The following is a 21,327-nucleotide window of genomic DNA, read 5'->3' on the forward strand; positions in this document are numbered from 1 at the left end:
ACACAGGTTGCCCATGAAGAGATCCCTCCCCAGGACATCATCTACCTGGTAAGCAGCCCCCCGGTCTCAGGCTTCCTGGTGATGGTTCAGCACGGGCAAGACTCAAATGAACCACCCAGCTTGGATCCCATCCAGTCCTTCACCCAGGAGGACATCAACAGCGGCAAAGTGCTCTACCTGCACTCCAGGCCAGAGGAGCAGCGTGACCGGTTTGTCGTGGACATCACGGCCAGGGGGGCGGACCCACTGGAGGGGATTGGGGTGAGCCTGGCCGTGCTCCCCGTCGCAGTCCCCCTGGACATCCGCAACATCACGGTGCCGGGGGGCAGCTCCGCCACGCTCTCCACCGACATCCTCAACATCCCCAGCGCCTACTTTGCAGCTCTCAGCGTGGAGTTCAGGGTGCTGGAGCCCCCCAGGTTCGGCACCCTGCAGAACCGCGAGCGGCCCCGGGAGCGTGGGCTGCACGCCTTCACCTGGAGCGAGGTACGGGGGGGTCAGCACCGCGGGGTTGCACTGCGGACAGGGCACACGCCTAGCACAGGACTGGCTCAGATCTGTGTGTGGCAGGGCACAGCCGAGGTGCGCTTAGACAGCTCTGGAGGAGCCAGAGCAGAGCTGGTCCTTCCGCATCACGTCAGAGCCAGCCTGGGATGCAGGGTGGGGAGGGAGGCAGGCAGTGGGCAGAGCACCCACAATGGGGTCCAGGCTTCCCCTTTGGGGTGAGGGACTCCTCTCCCCAGCTTTGCAGCGGACCTGTCCCTCACGGGCTGCCTGGAGTGCGCATCAAATACTGGCTCCCTCGCTGCCCCCGCCCCGGGCTCTCCCTCCCCGTGGGGCTCCTCACGCTGCCCCTGCCTGCAGGTGGAGAACGGGCAGATCCAGTACCGGCAGGACGGCCCCCAGGCTCTGGCCGACAGCTTCACCCTCCTGGCCAACGCCACCGCCATCGACCGGCACAGCCAGCCCCGGACCGTCTTCGTCACCATCCTGCCCCACCGCAGCCGGGGCCCCCAGCTGCGCGTCAACGCCGGGCTGCAGGTAACGCAGGCGGCTGCGGGGCGGGGGCACCGGGGCGGAAACCCGGCGAGCTCTGGGCTGCCGCAGGGTTGTTACGGCCCGTGGCGCTGCGGCTGGCGCGGTTTCCCCGGGACCTTTCCCACAGATCCAGGCCTCACTCGAGGCGGAAAAGCCAGGGCCGCGCCTGCGTCCCTCGTCTCCCTCTCGCCGGCGATGCTGAAGTCGTCCACAAGATGGGAGCATCCCCGCGCACCCTCCTCCGGCGCCTGCCGCCATGAGCCTGCCCCGCGGCCTGCCCAGCGCTATCGCCCCCTCCATCCGCCCCGTCAGGAATTCAGCCACCACCACGGCAGAGCCAGAGCAGGCCCGAGGGCCCCCTTAGCACAGCTCTCCAGCCGCACAGGCCACGGGAGCACTGTCCTCCCCTCCCTTCCCAAAATCATTGCTGAGAGCACTATCATCATCTTGTGAGTTTGCAGAGAGATTGGAAATAGCTAACGGGTTAAGCAGCCTTCACCCTGCCTTCCTCTGGCTATGCCCAGGCTCTCCGTCCCCTCCGCAGCAGCTCTGCGTTGCCTTAGATCACCAAGATGGGAATCAGCTGAGGCAGAACCAAATCAGTCTCACCTGCTGCTTGAAGTCCCACCTTCAGGAGCTACAAAGTCTGTCTTTAAGCTTTCCCCTCACTATTTCAGACACCTCCCTGCTCCATTCATGGGAGCTGGTGCAAAATTATGGCAAAGCATGGTTAGAAAATAGGCAGAAGTAACGGTCCAGCTGGATCATTCTCCTCCACTTTCAAGGCTATCATCACAGCATCCCTGGATGTCACAGGGCTAGCAGCAGGGAAAGCAGCTCTTCCCGTCAGGCAAAGCCAGGCTGTTGCAGCGATATTTGGAGGATGCCTAGGAGCCTGCTCGCCTTCGCTGGGCTCCAGAGGAGGTGCCCAAAGGAACCTCATGGGCTTCACTGCATTCGGAGGGCACCCACGCTACGTATGCCTGCGTGCAGATGTGCACGCAATAGGGTTTTCAGCTGTGCTGGGACCCCCCCTGCTCCACCCAATGTCTCAGGAGGTCTCTGCTGAGCTCGGCAAAGCAACCAGGACTCCTGGGTTCTCCAGCAGACTGTGACCTGCAGACATTTCCCCTCTTCCTCCCAGTAAAGCCCCAGCACTTAGACAAGGCTTTTCACAAGTAGAGCTCAGAAGTTTTAGAGATACAGAAAGAGGACAAGGGTTGGTTGGATCACTCAACAGCCTAGAGGAAGCAGAAATAGCTGCCAGGGCTGGGGCACCTGGCTAAGGACAAGCCTTCACAGAGATGAAGGGCCACAAGGAAGGCTGCTGAAGGAGAGGCACAACCCCAGGCAGCCCAAGAAGCAGAGAGGCAGGGGGTGCCCAGTAGAGCTCTGGGGTCTCCATCCACCACCACCAGGCAGGCAGGCAGGGAGGGAGGGAGGGAGGCAGCCCCAGGGCCTGCACAGGCCTGTCACCTCCCTGCATGGCTCTCATTTATGCCACCAGCCACATACCTTCAAGCTAGCAATAATGTAACTAGCTCTGAGAGGAGCAGAAGCACCCCTAGCCCAGCATGCTCAGCTCCCTTCTAGCAAATGCCTTTTATAGTGCATTATGGGTGACTCCCTTAGCTGCCACAGCTGTCCCAAAATCCCCTGCACTCCAAGCAATGGGAGGTTAACCCCTTGGCTGCTGGGCTCCACAATAGCCCCTCTCCTCCCCACTCCAGCACACACACTTCCCTCTGCCTCCTTCTCACCCGGGTGCAAAATCCACGCTCGCCACCAGGCACCATCACACCCCAATAGCGAAGGGCCTCACCAGTTGGTTGGTGCTCAGCTGCTGCCCAGCTGCCTCCTCCGGGCCTTGCTCTCACTGTCTGGGAGGAAACCGGAGCGTGGAGAGACACACAAAGCAGACCCTGTGCAAGGGGAGGAGGAAACTCTCTCTTGGCCTTGTTTTTAGCCAGTCCATTAGCGAGTTACTTAAAGAAGCATGTGCTTCCCTCCCAGGCATGATGCTAAAGAAAAAAGGTCAGAAGAAAGAAAGAGGTCCCAAAATAAACTCAGCCCCATTACAGAGGCACAGGTCCATCTGCCTTTCCATTGCGATTACCACCCTCCCCCTTAGGGCTCGGTTAACCACAGTTGCGTGCCGCGAACGCTCCCAGTCCCGAGCGTCAGCCCTAGGAGGGGCCCTGGAGCAGAGCAGGCTGCTGCCTTGCTTTGGAGCGAGAGAAACACTAAAACAAACCAGCACCCGGGAGACACCAGGGCATGCATGTGTTTGTGTTCTTGTAACAGATGACTTCACCGTTTAAAGGTCAAGCTAGGTCCAGGACATGGATTGCACAAAGCCTGCTGCTGCCGGATGTGCTCGCCAGCTTTGCATGGGCGTAGAGTCCAACCAGAGCAGCGGAGCAGACAGGCAGGACTCAGACCCTGCCAGGCATTTTGCAGCAGGCCACATCCATCCTCGAAGACACGAGGGGCTTTGACAGCTGGCCTGTCCCAGAGGAGCTGGCACAGGCACCCTGCGGTTACCTCCAGACATGGTGCGTGAGGAGGTCTCCTAGCTCCTCCTAGCCGCTGGCCCAGCCTTTGCGGCGAGAGGGGGAGCAGGCCTTGAGCTGCTCCGCTCTCCCACGGGACCAGACCGCCCCAGCCAGCACATGGGTCTCGGGCAGCCCAGTGCACCAGGCAGAAACACAAAGTGATCAGCACCAGACAGGCTTGTCCCAGCCCACCTTTCAGGTTGCCTCAGGAGAAAAGATCATGGGACACCGTTGGAAGGGAGGCTCTGACCGCCTCACCCCTGGAGGTGGCATTGCTGGGGACCAATCCTCTCCCAACTGCGGGCACCGTGCCCTGGCGGCTGCTCCAGTGCCCCCGTGCAAGCTGTCACGGAGAAGGGAGGCGACACAGAGTCTGAGCAAACATAATGAGCCGAGTAACCGAGAACAGGAACCCAGTGGAAGGTTCGAATAACTCAGCGAGGACACAGCATACAGCTAAGCAGGCCCACGACGGCCGAGCAGGCTCCAGGCAGCAGCGAAGCTGCTCCCGCTGCCGGGGAAGCAGCGTGGCAGCCCGGCAGGGCACGGTGCTCTGCGGGGGCCCAGAGCCCAGCATGCTGCAGAGGCCCTCCCACAGCCTCAGCACTGCAATCACCCCACTTTGCTCTGGCTACTGGGAGTTTTCCTTGGCACCAAATCCAGGGTGTGACTGCAATTTAAACAGGCGCTGAATTAACCTCGTTTCCTCACCTGGCTGCAGGTGCTCAGGAGAGGGAGCAGCCTGAAAGCCTGAGTGAGCAGAAATACAAAGGCAGCAGCTCCCAGTGCAAGGACTTCAGCTCCCAACCGGCCTGCAGCGCCCAGCTGGGCTCGGCCATGTATTTAGGCAATACATCTTCCCTCCGGCTTCTCTAAAGCTGTGTTTTTGAGCCTCTCTGCTGCAGTCTCAAGGCGTCTGCCGGTGGATGTAATTTCACTGTCAGCACCCACACCCACTCAAGCAATGCTCTGGGACAGGCCAGCTGAAAAAAGCAGAAAGGAGCTAATCTAACGTAGCAGGGCCAGCTGAGTAAATCTTCCTGTGCTCAGGGTGGTGGTCTCCTCGGGCTTGGGCCACAGGCAGCTGGACACACGCCCCAAGGCTCCTGCCTGCACAGGGGGGACACCAAGCGCTGGTGGGGCTTGGGTCTGCTCCCGGGGCATCCTCGCCTCCGTGGCCGTTGCAGTGCCCCACGGCCACAAAAAGGAACCACGAGCCATTTCACCCTGCTTCCGCCCGTGCTGGGGAGGCTCCGGGGCGGCAGTGGTGTCCCCAGGGCCCGGCTGGCTGGCTCGGTGCGGGATGGCTGCTCTGGGGAGCAGCTTGGCCGCGTGCTCGCCGGGACGGCCTCGCGCGGCAGCCGGCGGGAGGGACATTTTGCAGGCGGGGACGGGGCGGCTCGCGGCAGCTCACCGCTCCCTGCGCCCCCAGATGCGGGAGGGCGCCACGGCCGACATCGGCCCCCAGCTCCTGAGCGCCGAGGATGAGGACTCGCCGCCGGAGGACGTCATCTACTCGGTGCAGCCGCCGGCCAACGGGAGGCTGGTGCTGCGGCCGTCCCCCCACGCCGAGGTGCGGCAGTTCAGCCAGGCGCAGATAAACCGCGGCCTCGTCCAGTTCGTGCACCGAGGTAGGCCCCGGCGGGCAGAGACGCCCCGCGGCGCCTGGCGCGGCCCCCGCCGTCCCCCGGCCCAACTCCGCGCTCTCCGCAGGGCCCCTGGACGGCGGCTTCGCCTTCGCCTTGTCCGACGGCGAGAACCTGTCCCCGGGGCACTTCTTCGTGGTGCGGGCCCAGAGGGAGGCCGTCGTCAGCCTGGCGAAGAAGCAGAGCCTCACCGTGTGCCCAGGTGGGTGCCGCGGCGGCGGGGCCGAGGGGCGGCACGGCGGCGGGGCCGAGGGCGGCGGGCGGCTGAGCCGGGCCTCGCTGTGCCTTCCAGGTGCCCTGCAGCCCATCACGAGCGAGAACCTGCAGGCGGTGGCCGGCGGGGCGGCCGGCGCCGCCTCCCTGTACTACAGCATCGAGCAGGCCCCGCGCCTGGGCCGGCTGGGCGCTGCCCGCGGCGGCGCCGAAGTGAGGAACTTCACCCAAGCCCAGGTGAGCCGGCGCCGGCCGCGGGCGGAGCGGACGGGACGCCCGCAGAGCCGCCTCCTCCCTGCGCCCCAGGGCCACCCCAACCCAAAGCGATGGGGGCGGCTGCATGGGGGTCCCGTCACCAGACCCCCCAGCCCTGCAGGGCTGCTGGCACCAGCACGGCCACAGCTATTCCCTCCCCGCTGCTCTGCGGAAGAGGCAGCGGAGGCAGAATGACTTTTCCAGCCCTGCCGACGGATGCTAAGAGGGATTACGAGGCTGCGCTCCCAGGGCCAGCTTTACTGCGGCCTCCAGCCTTGGCTGTAGCTGCAGGGGTTGCTCAGGGAGTTATAATCCCCTCCTTAGGCTCCCCCGCAGCAGGCACGTTGTCCACGGGAGGTGTCAGCCCTGGCGGCGGTGGCAGATCACCGTCCCCAGGCCACATGGCAGGGGTTTCACGCCGCTTGATCCCGCACAGTGCCAGAGCATCTGCGGGCAGAGCTCAGCACCGCTCCATCACCGGCGGGGTCGGAGCAGACCGATGCAGATGTGAAGCGGCATCCTGGCCTGGCAAGAGCCAAACCAGATGCTTACAGCCAGAAACACTCTGGCTCTGAGCAAAACCTCACTTCCACATCTCCTGCATAGCCAGGCTTCACCAGACCACGATGCAAGGGGATATTTCTACAGAAAGCCCTGCAGCAGTGGCCAGGTCAGATAGCCCCTCTAGAGCAGACCAGCTCCGGAGAGGGCTTGGATCCACCCTCCACGCAGCCCTGGCTCCCATCCCGTGCCGTCTCTCTGCACCCACACAGCGCAGAGGGCTTATGGCCCTTGGCGTAATTACATTCCTGCGCGCTTGGGGAGAGCTGCATCGTGTCCCCATGCATGGTTCCCCTCCTGCGCAGCTGCATTGCTGGGTTTGGTTTTCTCCCTTCCTTTACTTGGCAACATGTGGAAGGTTTGCCCAGCCCAGCTCCTGCACTTACCTGCAAGCCCTGCCGCAGTGTGTTTGCCCTCAGGGGCAGCACCTCTCTGTTGACCTGCAGCGGATGCTGAGCAAGTCCAGACCTTTTTCTGAGCCTCGGTTTCCCCAGTTGCTGGATGGAAAAGGCCTGGCAGAGCTGATGGGAGAGGCACTGCGAGCTCTGTGCAGCAGCTTCAGCTCTGCGTGCCAGGAGCCGCACGGGCACAGCGGGCCCTGCAGTGCTGGCTGGCAATAGTCCCCGTTTTACTGCATAATGAGGGCTTGGTTGCTGTCTCCTTTGAGCCAGAACAAGAGTTCATGGTCCACGGCTTGGCTCTAGTGCAGTCTGCTGCCTCCTCTAGCACCTGCTAGCATTTGCCAGCTTACCTAGCTTTGGTGATCCAGCTCTTCTGGCCTTGGCCCAGAGATGGGGCACGGGAGACATCCAGAAATCATGGTGTTTACACCCTGCTCTGCAATGTAAGGCAGGGCTTCACCCCCGCTTCCTCCCCCCTCCAGCGCTGCAGTGCCTGTCATACACAGTGACCCGAGATGAGATGGAGGACAGGGCTCCCGCTGAGCTCAGCGGTTCCTGCGTGGTATTATTCACGTTGGTTTACTGTGCCATTAAGCAGAGATTGTTGCATTTTGTTCACTGCTAGGTGGATAGTGGGATGATTTTCTACCAGCATGAGATGCCACCAAAACCATTCTGGCTTGCCCAGGATGCCATTCGCTTCCGGGTCGTTGCTCCCACGACCATCTCAGATTCCTTCATCCTCCTCGTGCTGATATCATTCGAGGCCAGATGCCCCCAACGCTCAACTCAGCTCTGGAGAAATGCAGGTAAAAAAAAAAAAAAAAAAGAAAGACTCAGCCAGATTTATAGTGCTGGGCCCATAAAGGCTGAGGGTGGAGGAGAAGCAAGGGACAAACAAGCTCTCCTGAGGTTATTGCCCTCAAGGAGAAAACTTCAGGAGAGCTTGTTTGTCCCAGGAAGAGGGACTACCATCCAATTTCCCTGGGTCCCCCAAGTGCGAACTCTGATGTTATGTCAAGTAACGTCCAGCAAACTGCTTTAATCTCTTTCCTGGATCTGTCTGCACAACTCCTTCCCCCATGGCCTTGCCAAACTAATAAATCACTTCCCATTTCTCCTCTCTCCCCCCTCCATTTCTTTATAACCGTTCTTTCTGTTCTCTACTCCCCTTTTCTCCTCTCCCCTATATCACACACTCTTCTGGCTCTGCTTTCATCCTCTCTACCCTCCAGCCAATTCCCCTACCTGGGTCTTCCCTGTACTCACAGTACTCTGGTTTTTCCCTTTTCTTTCAGGCCTCCAGGTTGCGAAGGCTCAAAGGGCAGAGATCGACACCTCCGTGCTCGACGCCTCCAACCTCCTGAGCCAAGTCCCAGCCCCCGAGAGGGCCACGCACGACGTCGTGTTCCTGGTCACGGGGCTCCCTGGGCATGGGCAGCTCTCGGTGGCCGGCGTGCCTGTGGAGAGGGCACGTCCCGTCTTCCTGCAGTCGGATCTGGACGCGGGGCGCCTGGTGTACACCCACCGCGGGGACAGTGCCTCCGAAGATCACTTCCAATTTAAGGCTTGGCTCCGGCCCCGGGCAGAGCAGTCTGTTCACCCTCCTCAAGAAGGGGTGGTCATTTCTGAAGCTTTTAATATAACGGTGACGAGCGGCAATAAAAAGGTGCCACAGGTGGTGAAGCGGCGAGAAGTGCTGCAGGTCCTCGTGGGCTCCTGGGTGCTGCTGTCCCAGGAGTACCTGGATATAGCTGACTCGGATAGTTCCCCGGAGGAGATGGAGTACCGCCTCCTCCAGAGACCCCTCACCGGCTACCTGGCCAGCACCCGCAATCACCAGGTGCCTATTGACCACTTCACCCAAGCAGACATCAACACAGGCCACGTGGCGTTCGTTGCCTCCGGGAACCGTTCCCCTGAGTCCTTGGTCCTGAGCCTCTCTGATGGCCATCACGCACCCATCCTGACCTCTCTGGAAATCATGGTGCTGCCTGCGGTGACAACCCCAGTGAACCTGGTGCCACTGGAAGTACCTCAGGGCCTGAACAAGGCCTCCGTGTCCCGGGATCACCTCCTGGGAGCGTCCCAGCTCGGGCAACAGGACGTTGTTTACAGGATCACCAAGGACCCAAAGTTTGGCCAAGTGCAAGTCAACCAAAAGCCAGTGCGGGCGTTCTCACAGAAGCAGGTGGACCATGGGGAAGTAACTTTTATTTTTACCAACTTCTCCTCTCCTGAGGATGAATTCCACTTCCTCGCCACATCCCAGACAGCAAACAGGACTGGGGTGGTGAATGTGACTGTCAAGGCCTGGGTCAAGGCACAGCCAGGGAGCCTGTGGCCCAGGGGCACCACAGCCCTGATGGACACCAGCATCCTCGACGCGAGCGAACTGGCCAACCAGACTAAGGGAGTCCCAGTATTTAAAATCCGCAGGGCGCCCAGTAGCAGCCGTGTCATGAGGGTCTCGAGAGACCCGGGGCAACACGCCACCCCAGTCGACAACTTCAGCCAGATTGAGCTGGAGCAAGGGCTGATCGGTCTGGAGGTGCTGGACACCACGGAGGCTGGCCAACCGCTGCAGAACGACAGCTTCGTCTTCGAACTGGCAGCTGCTGGCGTGCCGCCGGCACTGGCGTCCCTGGTGTATAGCATTGAGCCATATAACACCTCCAAAGCCTACAGCGTCACCCTGCTTGCAGCCCCCCAGGTGCCCTCACCACACACGCTGGGCCCCCAGCCACAGGGCACGGCGTGGAGCAGCCCCAATGCCAGCGAGCTGGGCGTCCCCCCCACCGCCTGGCACGGCCACGGCGCCACGACCAGCCCCAGCCCCGTGGAGGGGGGCACGTTCCTCAGCTTCATCGAGGCCAACATGTTCAGCGTCATCATCCCCATCTGCCTCATCTTCCTCCTGCTGGCTCTCATCTTGCCCCTGCTCTTCTACCTGCACAAGCGCAACAAGACAGGGAAGCACCACGTCCAGGGCGCCCCGGCCGCCAAGGCCAAGAACGGCACCGTGCTCGACCAGGAGACCTTCCGGAAGACGGACCCCAACCAAGGCATCCCCCTAACAACTGTGAACGCCCTGGAGGCCAAGGGAGAGGGCCCTCCGCCCCCGGGCACGGGGCCTGGCGCGCCGCCGGACCCTGAGCTTCTCCAGTACTGCCGGACTTCAAACCCCGCCTTGAAAAACAACCAGTACTGGGTCTGAAGGGCTAGGCACGGAGGCGAGCGGCCGGACCGTCCCCAGCCAGGGTCCCTCAGCCTCTCGGGTCGCCCCGAGCACCTCCATCCTCCTCCTGGTTCTCCTCTTCCCTGGAGGCAGGAGGAGCCCAGCGATGCGGGGGCTGCCGGTGCCGGCACACCCGGGAGCCCCAGATCTCCGGGTTGCTTGGGGCAGGGGAAGGGGTCACTGCATAGGCAAGCGGGGTGGGGGGAGGCCGTACTTCAGCAGCCCTAGGAAATGCTTTTTTCGGGTGCTTCTGGACCACCCAAACGGTGGCCGTGGGGCAGGAGTGGAGTGCCCGAGCCGGTGCCGCTGGCAGTCCCCGCCGATCCACCCAGGCGGGTCTGGCCGCGGCTCCCACAGCGCAGGCGCAGGGCCAGGGAGGGGGCAGGCACGGGCTGCCCCACGGGGGCGTTCGCCGCAGCTCTCGGCGCGGGAGGGAGGATGAAGAGCGATTCGCACTGAGTCAGGCTCTGGATGAAGCTGTCCAAAATCCCCAGGGCTAGGCGGGCTGAGCCACTGGCGCGGAGGCTCGGAAAAACGCCGTGGCCAATGCCAGGGGAATTTAAGGAGTCCCCACCCATCTGGAAAAACCGAATCGCTCTTTCTCCGAACGCCCGTCGCGCGTTTCACAAAGCAGAGCAGGCAGCGCCCGGGGGGAGGTTGCACAACAGGTAGGCTGCCTGTGCGAAACCGCAGCGCGCTGACGGCAGGCGACGTGGGCAGGGACACCGCGGGCAGGGACACCGCGGGCGCTCACCTGGCTCGCGGCGCTCCGTGCAGGAGATGCGGTGGGGGCGGCTCTCGGCTGCCGCGAGCCGGCCGTGCCCTGCCCTGCCCTCCGCGCGCTCCCCGGGGCCGGACGGTCAACGCGCCGAGCGGGGCCCCGCCGGACACGAGAGCAGGGACCGGGACCCAGCGCGGTTTTCCACTGTATACTCCAATATGGCAGAAGTAAAACAGAATAAAGTGCCTTTTCCGAGGTGCCTCCTGGAAGAGGTTGTCGTAAAGGAGCTCTCTCGCACCGCCTGTCCCCGCCAGCCCTCTTCCATGCCCAGGCAGCTGCGGAGCAACGTTGTGGAGGTAACGGACCAAATTCTGGGCTCTTGCTCAAATTTTCCTCAGACGAAAGGCCTAATAACTTAAATAGGAATTATCCAGGGAAGAACAGAGGAAAAACTGAGCTCTGAGCTCAGGATGTGACCCAACAATAATACCCTGCATTGCTACAGCTGGGAATCTCATCATGGGTCACATCCTGCCCTCACAAACTGGTGCAAAAAAGGAATTCCCCAGGGACCACGGGGAGGCTTAGGACTTGCACCCCTCTGACCCGAGGAAGATCTGGCCCCGCTGTCTGTGTGCGCTCCCTCCTCCCTCCCACCCCAGCCTCCCTGTTCCCAGCACCCCGGGACGCTCCCAAGGGCTGCGCTGGCTCCGCCGCTGCTGCAAAGCCAGGCGACATTTAGCACGACCGCGCAGGCAGCTTTCCTAGCCGTGTTTATGGGGCCAAATGTTTGCCAAGCGCTGAATCGCACCTGCCCCACTCCAGATGGCTGGTGCAGGCGCGGTGGCAGGGCCGGACCGCCAAGCGCCCACGGGAACCAGGGCACGTGCCTGCCTGCCCCGGCCCTGCAGCCGCGGTGACGTGCTGGGACGAGGCCCCGGCTGGGCGAGCTGCTGCACGGGCAGGAGAAGAGGGGCTGCTCCGGGGGCTCCCGCCCCGCTCCTCGGAGCCCAAGGGTTGCAAGCCAGGCTGGACACGGTGGGGGCAGAGCAGAGGGGCCACTGGGGCAGTGCTGCTCCAGGGAGGCCAGGTCAACCTTGCTCCACAGCACAGCACAAGCCTCTCCGATGCTAACCCTGATTGCAACCCTGTTCCTCACCAGTGCTGTTCAGATGAGCACGTGTATTATCTCTGCTAGTCCCACTTTAAGGAAGAGCAGCCGGGGACGGACGGAGACTCTGCGAGGAAGCTGGTGGCCGAGGGCCCTGCTGGAAGCATTTGCTGCATTTTCCCTCTGAATCGTTTTTGCTTCGCACCGAGGGATTAGACAGAAGGAACGTGGCCTACTTTGGAACCAGCCTTGAAAAACGAAACAGGTTATTTTTAAAGCATGTGCTTACATTCCCACTGCCGGGAAACATCCACTTCCTGGGGTCAGCAGAGGACAGGCAGGAACCTGGAAAAAGCCAGCGTAGAGTACGTTTTTATAGGGCCAAGTTCTGCTGGCAACGGCAAGGCAGAAAGCCGGAGCGAAGCGGCTGTCTGCGCTTTGCTCACGCAGCGGTGTAGCGCTCCGGCTTGGGGCACTGGAGTCACGGAGAGCCCCGCTGCCCGCTCCGCCGGGACACCCTGCCTGGCCCTGCGCCCCCCTGCCGGAGCCGACCAGCCGGGCCACTGGAGAGGCGCCGGGGCAGGTCCGGGCTGGTGCCCGACAGCGACGCAGGGAGACGGGACGCAGCTCCAAGGGTGACCGAGGGTGCTGGAGTGATGCCACCGGGGAGATGAAGGTGCATTTGGCCCCACGCCGGTGGCATCGGAGCGCAGCAGCGCGCCACGAAGCAGCTCGCCCCACTGTGCGGGGGCTGCCCTGGAGGACTGCTGCTGCTGGACCCCCTCCAGGAGCAGGGGGTTTTCCGCCTGCCCGCTTAGGAGCCCTTCCCATGTCCATCCTCGGCCCTTCCAGCCTGGAAGCGGCCGGGAACTGAGCCTCCTCGTTTCCTCGGCGCCTTTAGCGGGCCCGGAAATGCCGCCTCGGGGGCCGCGGCCGTTCCCGAGGCAACGCAGCATCCGCTGGAGCCTGGCCTGGTGCAGGCCGCCCGTGCCAGCCGCCCAAGCGCACCGGGACACGGCTCTGGGGACCGCAGGGGAGGCCACCGGAGCCCTCCCAGCAGGGACTGGTTTCCAGGCACCTATTCAATTGCAAACAAATAGTAATAGGCCAAACAGGTTCCTTCACATCCACCCCCGGCAGGGAGGATCGCTTGGCTTTGAAAACCCTCCCCAGGAGCTTTAACCATGCAGATGGAGGCGTTGCAAACAAGGAGGAACTCATTCCTGTCCCAGCTTAGGCCGACGGCCCGAGGGCCCCGCAGGGGTTCGCAGCGCAGGGGTTCGCGGCTCCGGTGCACGCACAGCCGGCCTCTGGGGCCCCCAGGGATGGTGCCACCCTCGGTGGTCACAGGGGAACGTCGAGGTCCCTGCAGCCGGCTGCACCTGCAGCCCCCCGGCCAAGTTCAGAGGTGCACCGTCAGCAACGGTGCTCCTGGCCAGAGCCCCGCTGCAGCGTCCCCGCGCGACCCTGCCAAGGCTCCCGGCAGCATGCGAAGGAGGTGGAGGCAGGGACCTCTTCCTCTAGCTTAGCCTGGCGGGGAAGCAGGCGAGGAGCTCCCCAGCACGGGCCCAGCACCAGCCTGGTGCAGAGCGGCTGGGCAGGGACGGCTGGATCCTCCCAGGAAGAGCTCTGCGTGGGAAAGCTCGGCCCTGCCCCTCGGCTCAGCTGCAGGCCGCAGAGACGAGGCTCAGGAGCTGTGCTTGGCTCCGAGCCCGACCTGGCATCCTGAGGCCGGGGATGCTCGGAGCCCTCCCTCCCTCCCTCCCGCTACGTGCCTGCCCGGATTTTGGCAGCCCGCACCCGCAGAGCGGGCTCAGCCACGGCAGGGCCGGCGGGACGAGGCGGCCCAGGGGGAGGAGGGCTGTGGGCGCGAGCAGCCCTGGGAGTGGTTGCGGGAGGCAGGGAACGGCGAGCCCGGACAGGGACACTGCTGTCCCCAGGAGCCAGGCGTCCCCCTCCACCTTGCACACATGAGCCAACGAGCATGAATTAAGATTCAGGGGCCCAGAGGATCTCCCAGGCCAGCAAGTGGAGGGGAGCGCAGAAAGATGAGGACAGGGCAGAAAGCATCACCCCAAGCAGCTGCTGCCCGTCCCAGCACGGCAGCCCGGCTGCAGCGGAGGTTTAGGGCAGGGAGCCCACCCCGTCTCCATTCCCGCACCCAGCAAACCGAAGGCAGGCAGTAACAGGGGGACAACCACCCCCAGAGCCAGGGCTCCCCAGCCCAGCAGATCGGGGCAGCCTCACCCCTCCTACAAGAGCGACGCATCCCAAGACACAGCTCCCCCGCAGCACAGGACCTACCTCCCCCGAGCTCAGCACCTTCACAGAGATCGGAAGGAGATGATCTGTCCCAGACGGGCTCCTGGTGCAGCGCAGGACACCAGCACACTGCGAGGGGCACCCAGGGCATCACCCCAGCCCAGACTGCCAAGAGACACTGTCCTGCTGAGTCAGGATCATGCTTTGGAAATATTTGGGAAATGCAGTGATTCAAAGGTTTGAGTTGGGAGCCCGAGTGTTTTGCTCCGTTGCACGACTGCAGGCAGCATGCTGCAGCCCTCTGCCTCGGCAGCCCCCCCCGCTCTCGGGGCCGGTGCAGCCCCCGTGCAGAGCCGTGCAGCCCTCATCCAAAACCCACCCCCGAGGACGAGGCGGCAGGTCCAAGGACCCCCCGCCACAACGCCGGCGGGCGAGGACATTGCTTGCAGATGCTGACGCTGCTGCATTCGCTCATGCGCCCCAAAGTTGCACCGAAGCCACCGGATGAGCCCCAGGATTTAGGGACAGGGAGTGTGCGACGGTCTGGGTGTGCTGCTCTGCAAACGGCTTTCCCTGCCTTTTACGGGGCCGCAGTGAAGCGGCTCGCTTCAGGATAGCAACAGGCGCCCCGGGGAACCCAAACCGCCTTACAGCCCGCAAGGGAGAAACCCTGCAATTACAGCATGGGGAAAGGAAAGGACAGGAAGGGCGAGAAGCCGCGGGGAAGGGACAAGCCAGGGCCCCCGTGACGCTGTGATGTGCATCAGCTGCCCCCCGGCCCTTGCCCGCTGGGGACCAGTGCCCGGGTCCCCACTCCCCGGGTGACTGCCCCCCATCGCCTCCTCCCACGCTGCAGCCCGAGAGAAAAGCCCAAGTCCCCAGCGCGGCCATGTCCTCCCGTGCCGTGCCGCCATGCAGGCCCACGGCTCTGCTCCTGAAAAACCCGCAGCACAAATTACTCCGTCGCTTTTGCTTCCCTCCCCTCGGGGAACCGCTGCCCAGAAAACGAAGCAGCCAGCCCATCCCGCTTCCCTGCGTTAGCAACGGCCGCGTCGCCCCGGGAAGGGGGGAGTCATGCGGGGGGGGGACGCGCGGTCCCACGGCGGCTACCCAGCACCGCTGCTGTTTTAACGAAACCCTGCCGGCCTCCGCGCTCGGGCTAATTTTAACCCTGGAGCGGTGCCGAGCCGGCCCCGACTTTCCTCGCTGTTGTTTATTCCAGCCGTTTCCCTCTGAAACCAAGGCGCCCGGGGCCGGGCCCGCTCGACCCACAGGAACACCGCAGCCCCTCGCGCCCCGTGGCCGGTGGGGGCGAGTACCGGCAGCTCCCGGGGGCCCCGCGGAGATTCAGCCCCCCGACGCCCACGGCACAGCGTCGTTTTTTTCTGACAGCTGGCTAAAGCCCAGCGGGATGCTCAGGCGGGCGTCCGCCCTCCCCCGGCGGTCCCTTCCCAGGGAACCTGGAGCAGCTCCGTTCTCTACAGACGCTTCTGGGATGTTTTGGGTGGTTTTTTTTCTACCAATGATTTTATTGAAAATGCTGTGGGGCTCTTTTTTTTTGGCTTTTTTTTTCCCTTTTTCCAGTCAACAGGCGTGCTTGAGAAAGAGATTTCCGTTTGCCTCTGTGCGTCTATTAAAAACTGATTGTTAAAAAGGCTGCAGAAACATTCGCGAAAAATGGAAAATATCGAAAATATTTTGTGGAAAAAAAAAATTCTCTTCCAAATAAAGATCTTTTTCTTTTCTTTTTCCCATCAGAAAAGCTTGTAGTGTGCAAAATGTTGACCGCTTCGATTCCTGTTCCCATAGGGCTGGGACCCACCTCTCTGCTCTGGGAGGATGGATTTCCAGAAAGCTACAAATCACTAGACAGAGATACCAGCACCGTTAAGCCAAGGTCCGTTTCTCCCGTGGAAAACACCCACGTCCCCGCCAGACCCGCGGCAGGCTGGGAGGCGGGGGACAGCCATCCCCCAGGGAAAGAAGCGGCACGGCCGGCCGGAAGACGCGAGCGCGATCCCCTCCCTGCGGCACCGCCGCCTGCCGGGCCCGGGAAGACGGAAGAAAGCCCAAAGGTATTTGGTCACTAGCGTCGTGAGTTGCCGTTCGTTCTCAGTCCATCACAGAAGTGGTCTGCAAGGCTCCGGATAGAAAACTGCGTGATTGCTGAGCGACAGCAAGCAGATGCGTCGGGCCCGGGGGCGTTAGAGGTTGTCGTACATGCGCAAAGTCTTCTCCAGCTGCTGGCTCACCCGCTGGTAGAAGATGATCTGCTGCTTCAGGTAGGACTGCATCATTCTCTTGAAGTCGGCGACGCGCCGCTCGTGAAAGTGGTTCATCTCGGCCTGCAGGGCGAAGCCGACCACGCGGCAGCGCTTCCGGATGCCGTCCGCCTCGTCCTGGTCCATGCGGCCCTCGTCGCTCATCCGCTGGCTCTCCTTCACCTTGGCGAAGGCGCCTGGGGAGGCAGGGAGAGAGGTGAGACCGCGGGCAGTGGCGGGGGCCGCACGGACGCCCTCCTGCCCCTTCCTTCGGCCTCCCGGGCGGCTGCGCGCGCTGGGCGGAGGGACGAGGGAGGGCAGCAAAGTCCCAGGCGGAGGTGGCGCCGGGCAGAGCCGGCCAGCCCCGCGGGCATCCCGCCGCAGCGCTCCGGTGCTCCCAGGATTATCAGCTCCCCGTGCCTACGAATCCCCCATCCCAGAGAGCAAAGCCCTCGAGGCAGGGCCGAGCCCCGGGATCGCCACGTCTCACGGGGGGGACGGTCAAACGAACAGGAGCGGTCCCAGAGCACCGCGCTGCTGGTTCCCAGGAATGGTCTATGGAGGAGGGAGCTCAGAGAAGGGGAGACGCAGCTCAGCCCAGAGGTTCCTGTTCGGGACCAAAAACCCTCAGGAATCTCTGTCATTGCCGGCCGCAAATGTGGCACAGCTGGAGCTGAGTGCCTGGAAACCATGGGAGCCGGTTCAATGTCCGGAGGTTATTTAGGGAAAACCAGTAGCCTTTGCCCTTTTCCTTTCTCCCCCTTTTGGCCCCCGTCCCTGGGAGGCTGCAATGCGCTGGGGTTCGCGACCAGCAGCGGGCTCACGGCCATGTGCCCCGGGCTGGGCTGGCGCCAGCTGCCGCGACGCCACCGAGCGCGGGGTCCCCCAAGAACCAGAGCCACCAGCGGCCGCCGTCACCCACCGCCAGCTCGCAGCTCCCGCTCGGGACCCCAAAACACCTCAGAAGAGCAGCGACAGGCTCAGCGCCCTTCGCCGCGGCTCTTCTGCCAGGAGAGGGAGGGAGAAGGGAGCAAACGACTCCCGCACCAGCGTCCTCCCATTTCCCGACCCCAGTTCCGCCCACGCTTGACGGCACCGGCCCCAGCAGATTTGCCCCGGCCCGTGGGGATGCGCACGCATCCCGGATCCCGTCTCCGGAAGGAAAACGTTGCAGCTTCTTGCTGCCTTGGGCGAGTCCGTCGCAGACTGCACCTGCTGGGGCCCAGCTGGCAAAACCAGCCCGCCGCGGCAGCGAGCACGCGGGCCGCCGCCAAGTCTGCTCGGCAAACGGCCGGCACCGGCCGCGGGAGAGAGACGGGGGAGACCGGGAGCAGTCCAGCCCGGGAGCCACGGCCAGGATGCGGTTAAGCGTGGTGCGGCGAGGGTTTCCTTCGGAGGCCGGCTGGGAAACCGTCTCCCCTCTGCGACGGGGCCCTAGCGCAGGCTGATGCTCTGACACCAGTTTCTCCCCTCCTTCCACTTATTTTTATAGTTCAGTTTCGAAAGAATCCAGCCTGGCTGTCGCCCCGCATTCCTCCTCCCGTGTTAGCGCACGGGCTGTTTGCCGAAAACACGAGCTCTCCTGCGGGAGCTGCCGGGCCTCTTCCCCGTCCCCCTGCGCTGCCGGGAGCGCTGGAGCCGCGGTCGCGGCGCCCCGCTGCGCCGGCCCCGGGGCAGGAACGCGGCTCCCGGCCCGCTGCGGCTCGGAGCGGGGAGGAGGAGCTCCGGGCAAGCAAAGGTTGGAGGCCAAATCCTGCCTTCCGCTCTGCCCACGCGGCCTCGCTTCCGGCCTGGATCCGGCCCCTCGTCCCGTGCGGACACCCCCAGCCATAAACAAAGTGTGTGGAGAAACGGGAGGAAGCGGCCGCGGCTCAGCTGCCTCCTCCCCTTGCCCCGTCTCCTTCCCACGGTGCCCAGAGGCGCCACCATCATCCTCCCGGTGCCCTGCTCTCGCGCGGGGGCACCCGCCGCCCCCTCCTCCCGCTCCCGCGCCACGTCTCGGAGCCGTGCCTCCGGCCCCGCCAGGGCGGGCGCGCGGACTTCAGCCCCGCTGCCACCCCCGACTTGCCGCGGGCGTCACGCCCGGCCACCTCCGCGCCGGGGATGACGCCAAAAAACACCCCGAAAACAGCCCGGTTTGGGCCTGGCTGTCCCCAGACGGCTCAGCGTGTCCCCTGCCCGGAGGGCAGGAGGAGGCAGGCGTGGTGAGACCGGTGGGGAGGAAGGGAGGGCGTCCACATCCCGCGTGTCCCCTTCAGACCGGACTCTGCCCCATGTCCCCGAGACATGCTGTGCCGGGCGAGGACAGGGGCCACCAGGCTGCCCCCAGCAAGCACCAGGCTGGGGTCGACCCCCCGGGGAGAAGGACGCGCTCCCCGGAGAGCGAGGCAGCCCTCTTACCTTTCTGGAGGTGGATGATGTCTGGGAAGTTGGAGAGGAGCCCCTGGTACAAGGAAAGAGTGTCCAGCATGAGGAAGAGGTCGTTCTTGGGCTGCTCGGCAAACATCTCCCCCACGGTCTCGTACGTCTTGCCCGTGTGGGAGATGGCGTTGTTGAGGGCGTCCGAGCTGTACGGGGGGTCCATGTGGAAGGAGTGGCTGATGGCTTGGAAAGCATTGCCGAGCTTCTGGAACTCCTTGCGGAAACCCCCCGCGTGCTTGCGCACCAGCTCCGAGGCCACGTTGGTCAGCTGCAGGACACTGTCATCCATCTTCTTGCTGAAGGCCTTGAAGGCGTCCACGCGGTCCTCCACGTCCTGCAGGTCCTGGTGCTCCGTGGGGATCTGGAGGGTGAGCAGGAAGCTGGCCCCCACCATCTCGTCCTTCTCCGCCCGGCGTTTGCCCAGCTTCCACTGCTTCTCGTCGCGGCAGCAGAGGAAGTGCTGGAAGCCCTCGTACTGGGAGAGGACGGGGTGGCTGGTCATGTGGTCCATCCACAAGATCAGCCGCCGCTTGCGCTTCTCAATGAAGTCCTCCTCGAAGCGCCCGGTGGCCTGCTTCTCGGGCAGGTGGGGCACCGAGATCACCGTGAACTTGTGCAGAAGGCGGTTGTACAGCCAGTCAAAGTGCTTGTACCGCCGGTAGACGGGGGAGTTGATGTTGCTGGGGGTCAGCTTGTAGGAGATGTAGCTCTTGATGCCCTTGAATTTGGTTTGCTTGGTTGGGTCCTCCACGGAGCAGATGAAGGGGTGGGGGTTTGCCCTCCACTGGGGACCTTTGGAGCCCATCTCGATGTAGTACACCTCCGCGATCTTGGACATCAGAGGCACGTCACCCAGGATGAAGGCTTCCACCCCGGAGCGGACGAAGCAGGAGAAGCGGTTCAGGTTCCTCCCCACCACGCTGCCCCTCTTGGAGGAGCTCATGCTGTCCTGCCGCTCCAGCGCCGGCTTGGGGCGGTGGCCGGCGTGCTGGTGGGAGTAAGCCGCGGGGTACTGCAGGGTGGGCGAAGGGTGCCCGTTGGTGCCCGGCGGGCTCCGGGGCTCCTCCACCACCGTGCAGGCGTCGTCCCAGTCGTCCCAGTCATCGTCATCATCGTCCTCAAAACTGCCCTGGTAGGAGATGCTGGGGTTGGTCGGGGCCGCGTAGAAGGAGGAGTCGTGCCTGGGGGAGCCGGCGGGGCTGTTGGAATAGTCCGTATAATTGGAGCCTGCCCTGGACCGGAGGATTTCGACGTAGGAGGCAGGGAAGAGGCCTGTCTCTCCACGGCTGTTTTTACCCTGTAACCACCCGTCCAGGGAGTTCTCGCTGAAGATCACGAGCTCCTCGTTCTCCTGGATGCTGATCTCCTCTTTGTTTTCGCTCTGGAAGTTGTAAAGTGCTCTGGCTTTCAACGCCATGGCCGTTCCCAGGGGGACGGTGTAATTCAATCCCCGCAGTGAAAAAAAAAACCCTAAAAACAAACACAATACCTCCAGAGAGTCCGGCGGCTGCGACGCACTTCGGTGGCTTAGGACCCACTCCCGAGCTGTGGGAAAAGGTTCAGCCGATTTCACACAGAAATAAAAAATGATATAAATCCTCTAAGGCCAGACACCGAGGTCTGTACATTCAAGTAACTCCGGCAAGCTAAGTGCACCAGTTAAGAAAAACATTCCTCGGGCGATCGAGCATGTTTCGCTCCCTCCTTCTACGTGATATAGACCTCGGTCGGACAAACAGACACCCCAAACTCAGCCATTTCCCGGAGATTTTGTCTTGCTGGGTCGTTGGTCCCGTCGCCGTCTCGGGGTTAATTTGCGTTAAGGGAAGCTCTTGATCCCAGCGAGGAAAGCCAGAGGGACTTTCGCAGCACTCCTCTCCAGATCCGTGCTGAAAACACCCAAACCCACCGCCCCGCGAGCAAACCGGGCGCAGCGCGGAGCCGCGGCGCCGCAGCCTCCCGGTGAGCCCGGCGCGGCTGTGTTGCAACTCCTTTCCGGCAGGACGGCTGCGTTGGTTTTTTTTTTTGTTTTGTTTTCCCGAAATCCGCAGGCCTCTAGTGGGGCGGAGGCGGCGAAAAGCGGGGAGCCGCGGGCGCAGCCCGGCCGCGGCAGCTGGCGGCGCCGGCCCCGCCGCGCTCTCCGCCGCTCCCGGCCCCGCCGCCGCCGCCGCCCCGCCGCCGCCGCGCTCCCGCCGCTCCCGGCCCCGCCGCAGCGGCGGGCGGAGCAGGGCGGGTCGGCGGCCGCCGCCGGCCCCGCCGCGCCGCCCGGTGCCGCTGCCGGTGCCGGGCTCGCCGCAGCCCGCCGCGCCTCCGGCAGCGCCCAGCTCCCCGGTTTGCGGCCCGGCAGGTCGCACGCTGCCCTCTGCAGGCAGCCGCCCCCGCGGGGCACCGCTCCCGCCCCCGGGCACCGCGGCCCCGGCCCCCGCCCCGGCTCCCGGCACCTGCCCGCGGCGGCCCCGACGGCGCCCCCGGCCCCGCCGTTTCCCAGGGGCCGCGTCCCCCCTTGCCCTGTTTGCAGCCCGCCCTGCCCGTCCGCACCCCCGGGGGTGTTTGCCGTGGGGCGCCGCGCCTGCCCCACGCTCGTCCTCGTAGCAGGGCCTGCGCAGGGCCGCCTGCTCCCCCAAGCTGCCACCCCACGGCGGGC

General features: G+C 63.7%; 2 protein-coding genes across 2 annotated transcripts in view; one reads left to right on the forward strand and one right to left on the reverse strand.

Moving 5' to 3' along the window:
* Window positions 1-10,897, forward strand: part of CSPG4 (chondroitin sulfate proteoglycan 4) — a 34,733-nt gene extending 23,836 nt beyond the window's left edge. The window contains exons 4-10 of the mRNA XM_026116225.2: window positions 7-486; window positions 865-1,041; window positions 5,026-5,224; window positions 5,307-5,441; window positions 5,532-5,689; window positions 7,295-7,478; window positions 7,968-10,897. Of these exons, the coding sequence (XP_025972010.2) occupies window positions 7-486; window positions 865-1,041; window positions 5,026-5,224; window positions 5,307-5,441; window positions 5,532-5,689; window positions 7,295-7,478; window positions 7,968-9,886 (3,252 nt within the window). The 3' untranslated portion in view covers window positions 9,887-10,897. The remainder of the gene's footprint in view (window positions 1-6; window positions 487-864; window positions 1,042-5,025; window positions 5,225-5,306; window positions 5,442-5,531; window positions 5,690-7,294; window positions 7,479-7,967) is intronic.
* A 4,609-nt stretch (window positions 10,898-15,506) lies between these two features.
* Window positions 15,507-20,863, reverse strand: SNX33 (sorting nexin 33). Its single transcript, XM_026116307.2, has 2 exons — window positions 18,663-20,863; window positions 15,507-16,459 (listed from the first exon to the last, which is right to left on the reverse strand). The coding sequence occupies exons 1-2, from the start codon at window positions 20,098-20,100 to the stop codon at window positions 16,206-16,208; spliced, it is 1,692 nt and encodes a 563-aa protein (XP_025972092.2). The 5' UTR covers window positions 20,101-20,863; the 3' UTR covers window positions 15,507-16,205.
* Between the last annotated feature and the right edge of the window lie 464 nt (window positions 20,864-21,327).

This window comes from Dromaius novaehollandiae, chromosome 10 (assembly GCF_036370855.1).
Source record: "Dromaius novaehollandiae isolate bDroNov1 chromosome 10, bDroNov1.hap1, whole genome shotgun sequence".
Taxonomy (NCBI): domain Eukaryota; kingdom Metazoa; phylum Chordata; class Aves; order Casuariiformes; family Dromaiidae; genus Dromaius; species Dromaius novaehollandiae.

Bases quoted from the DNA above. Each gene is read 5' to 3' on its own strand.
- SNX33 (XM_026116307.2), bottom strand. From the start codon at position 20,100: ATGGCGTTGAAAGCCAGAGCACTTTACAACTTCCAGAGCGAAAACAAA. The intron at 16,460-18,662 runs GTAAGAGGGCTG...CTGCCTCCCCAG, and splicing joins CATCATCCACCTCCAGAAAG to GCGCCTTCGCCAAGGTGAAG.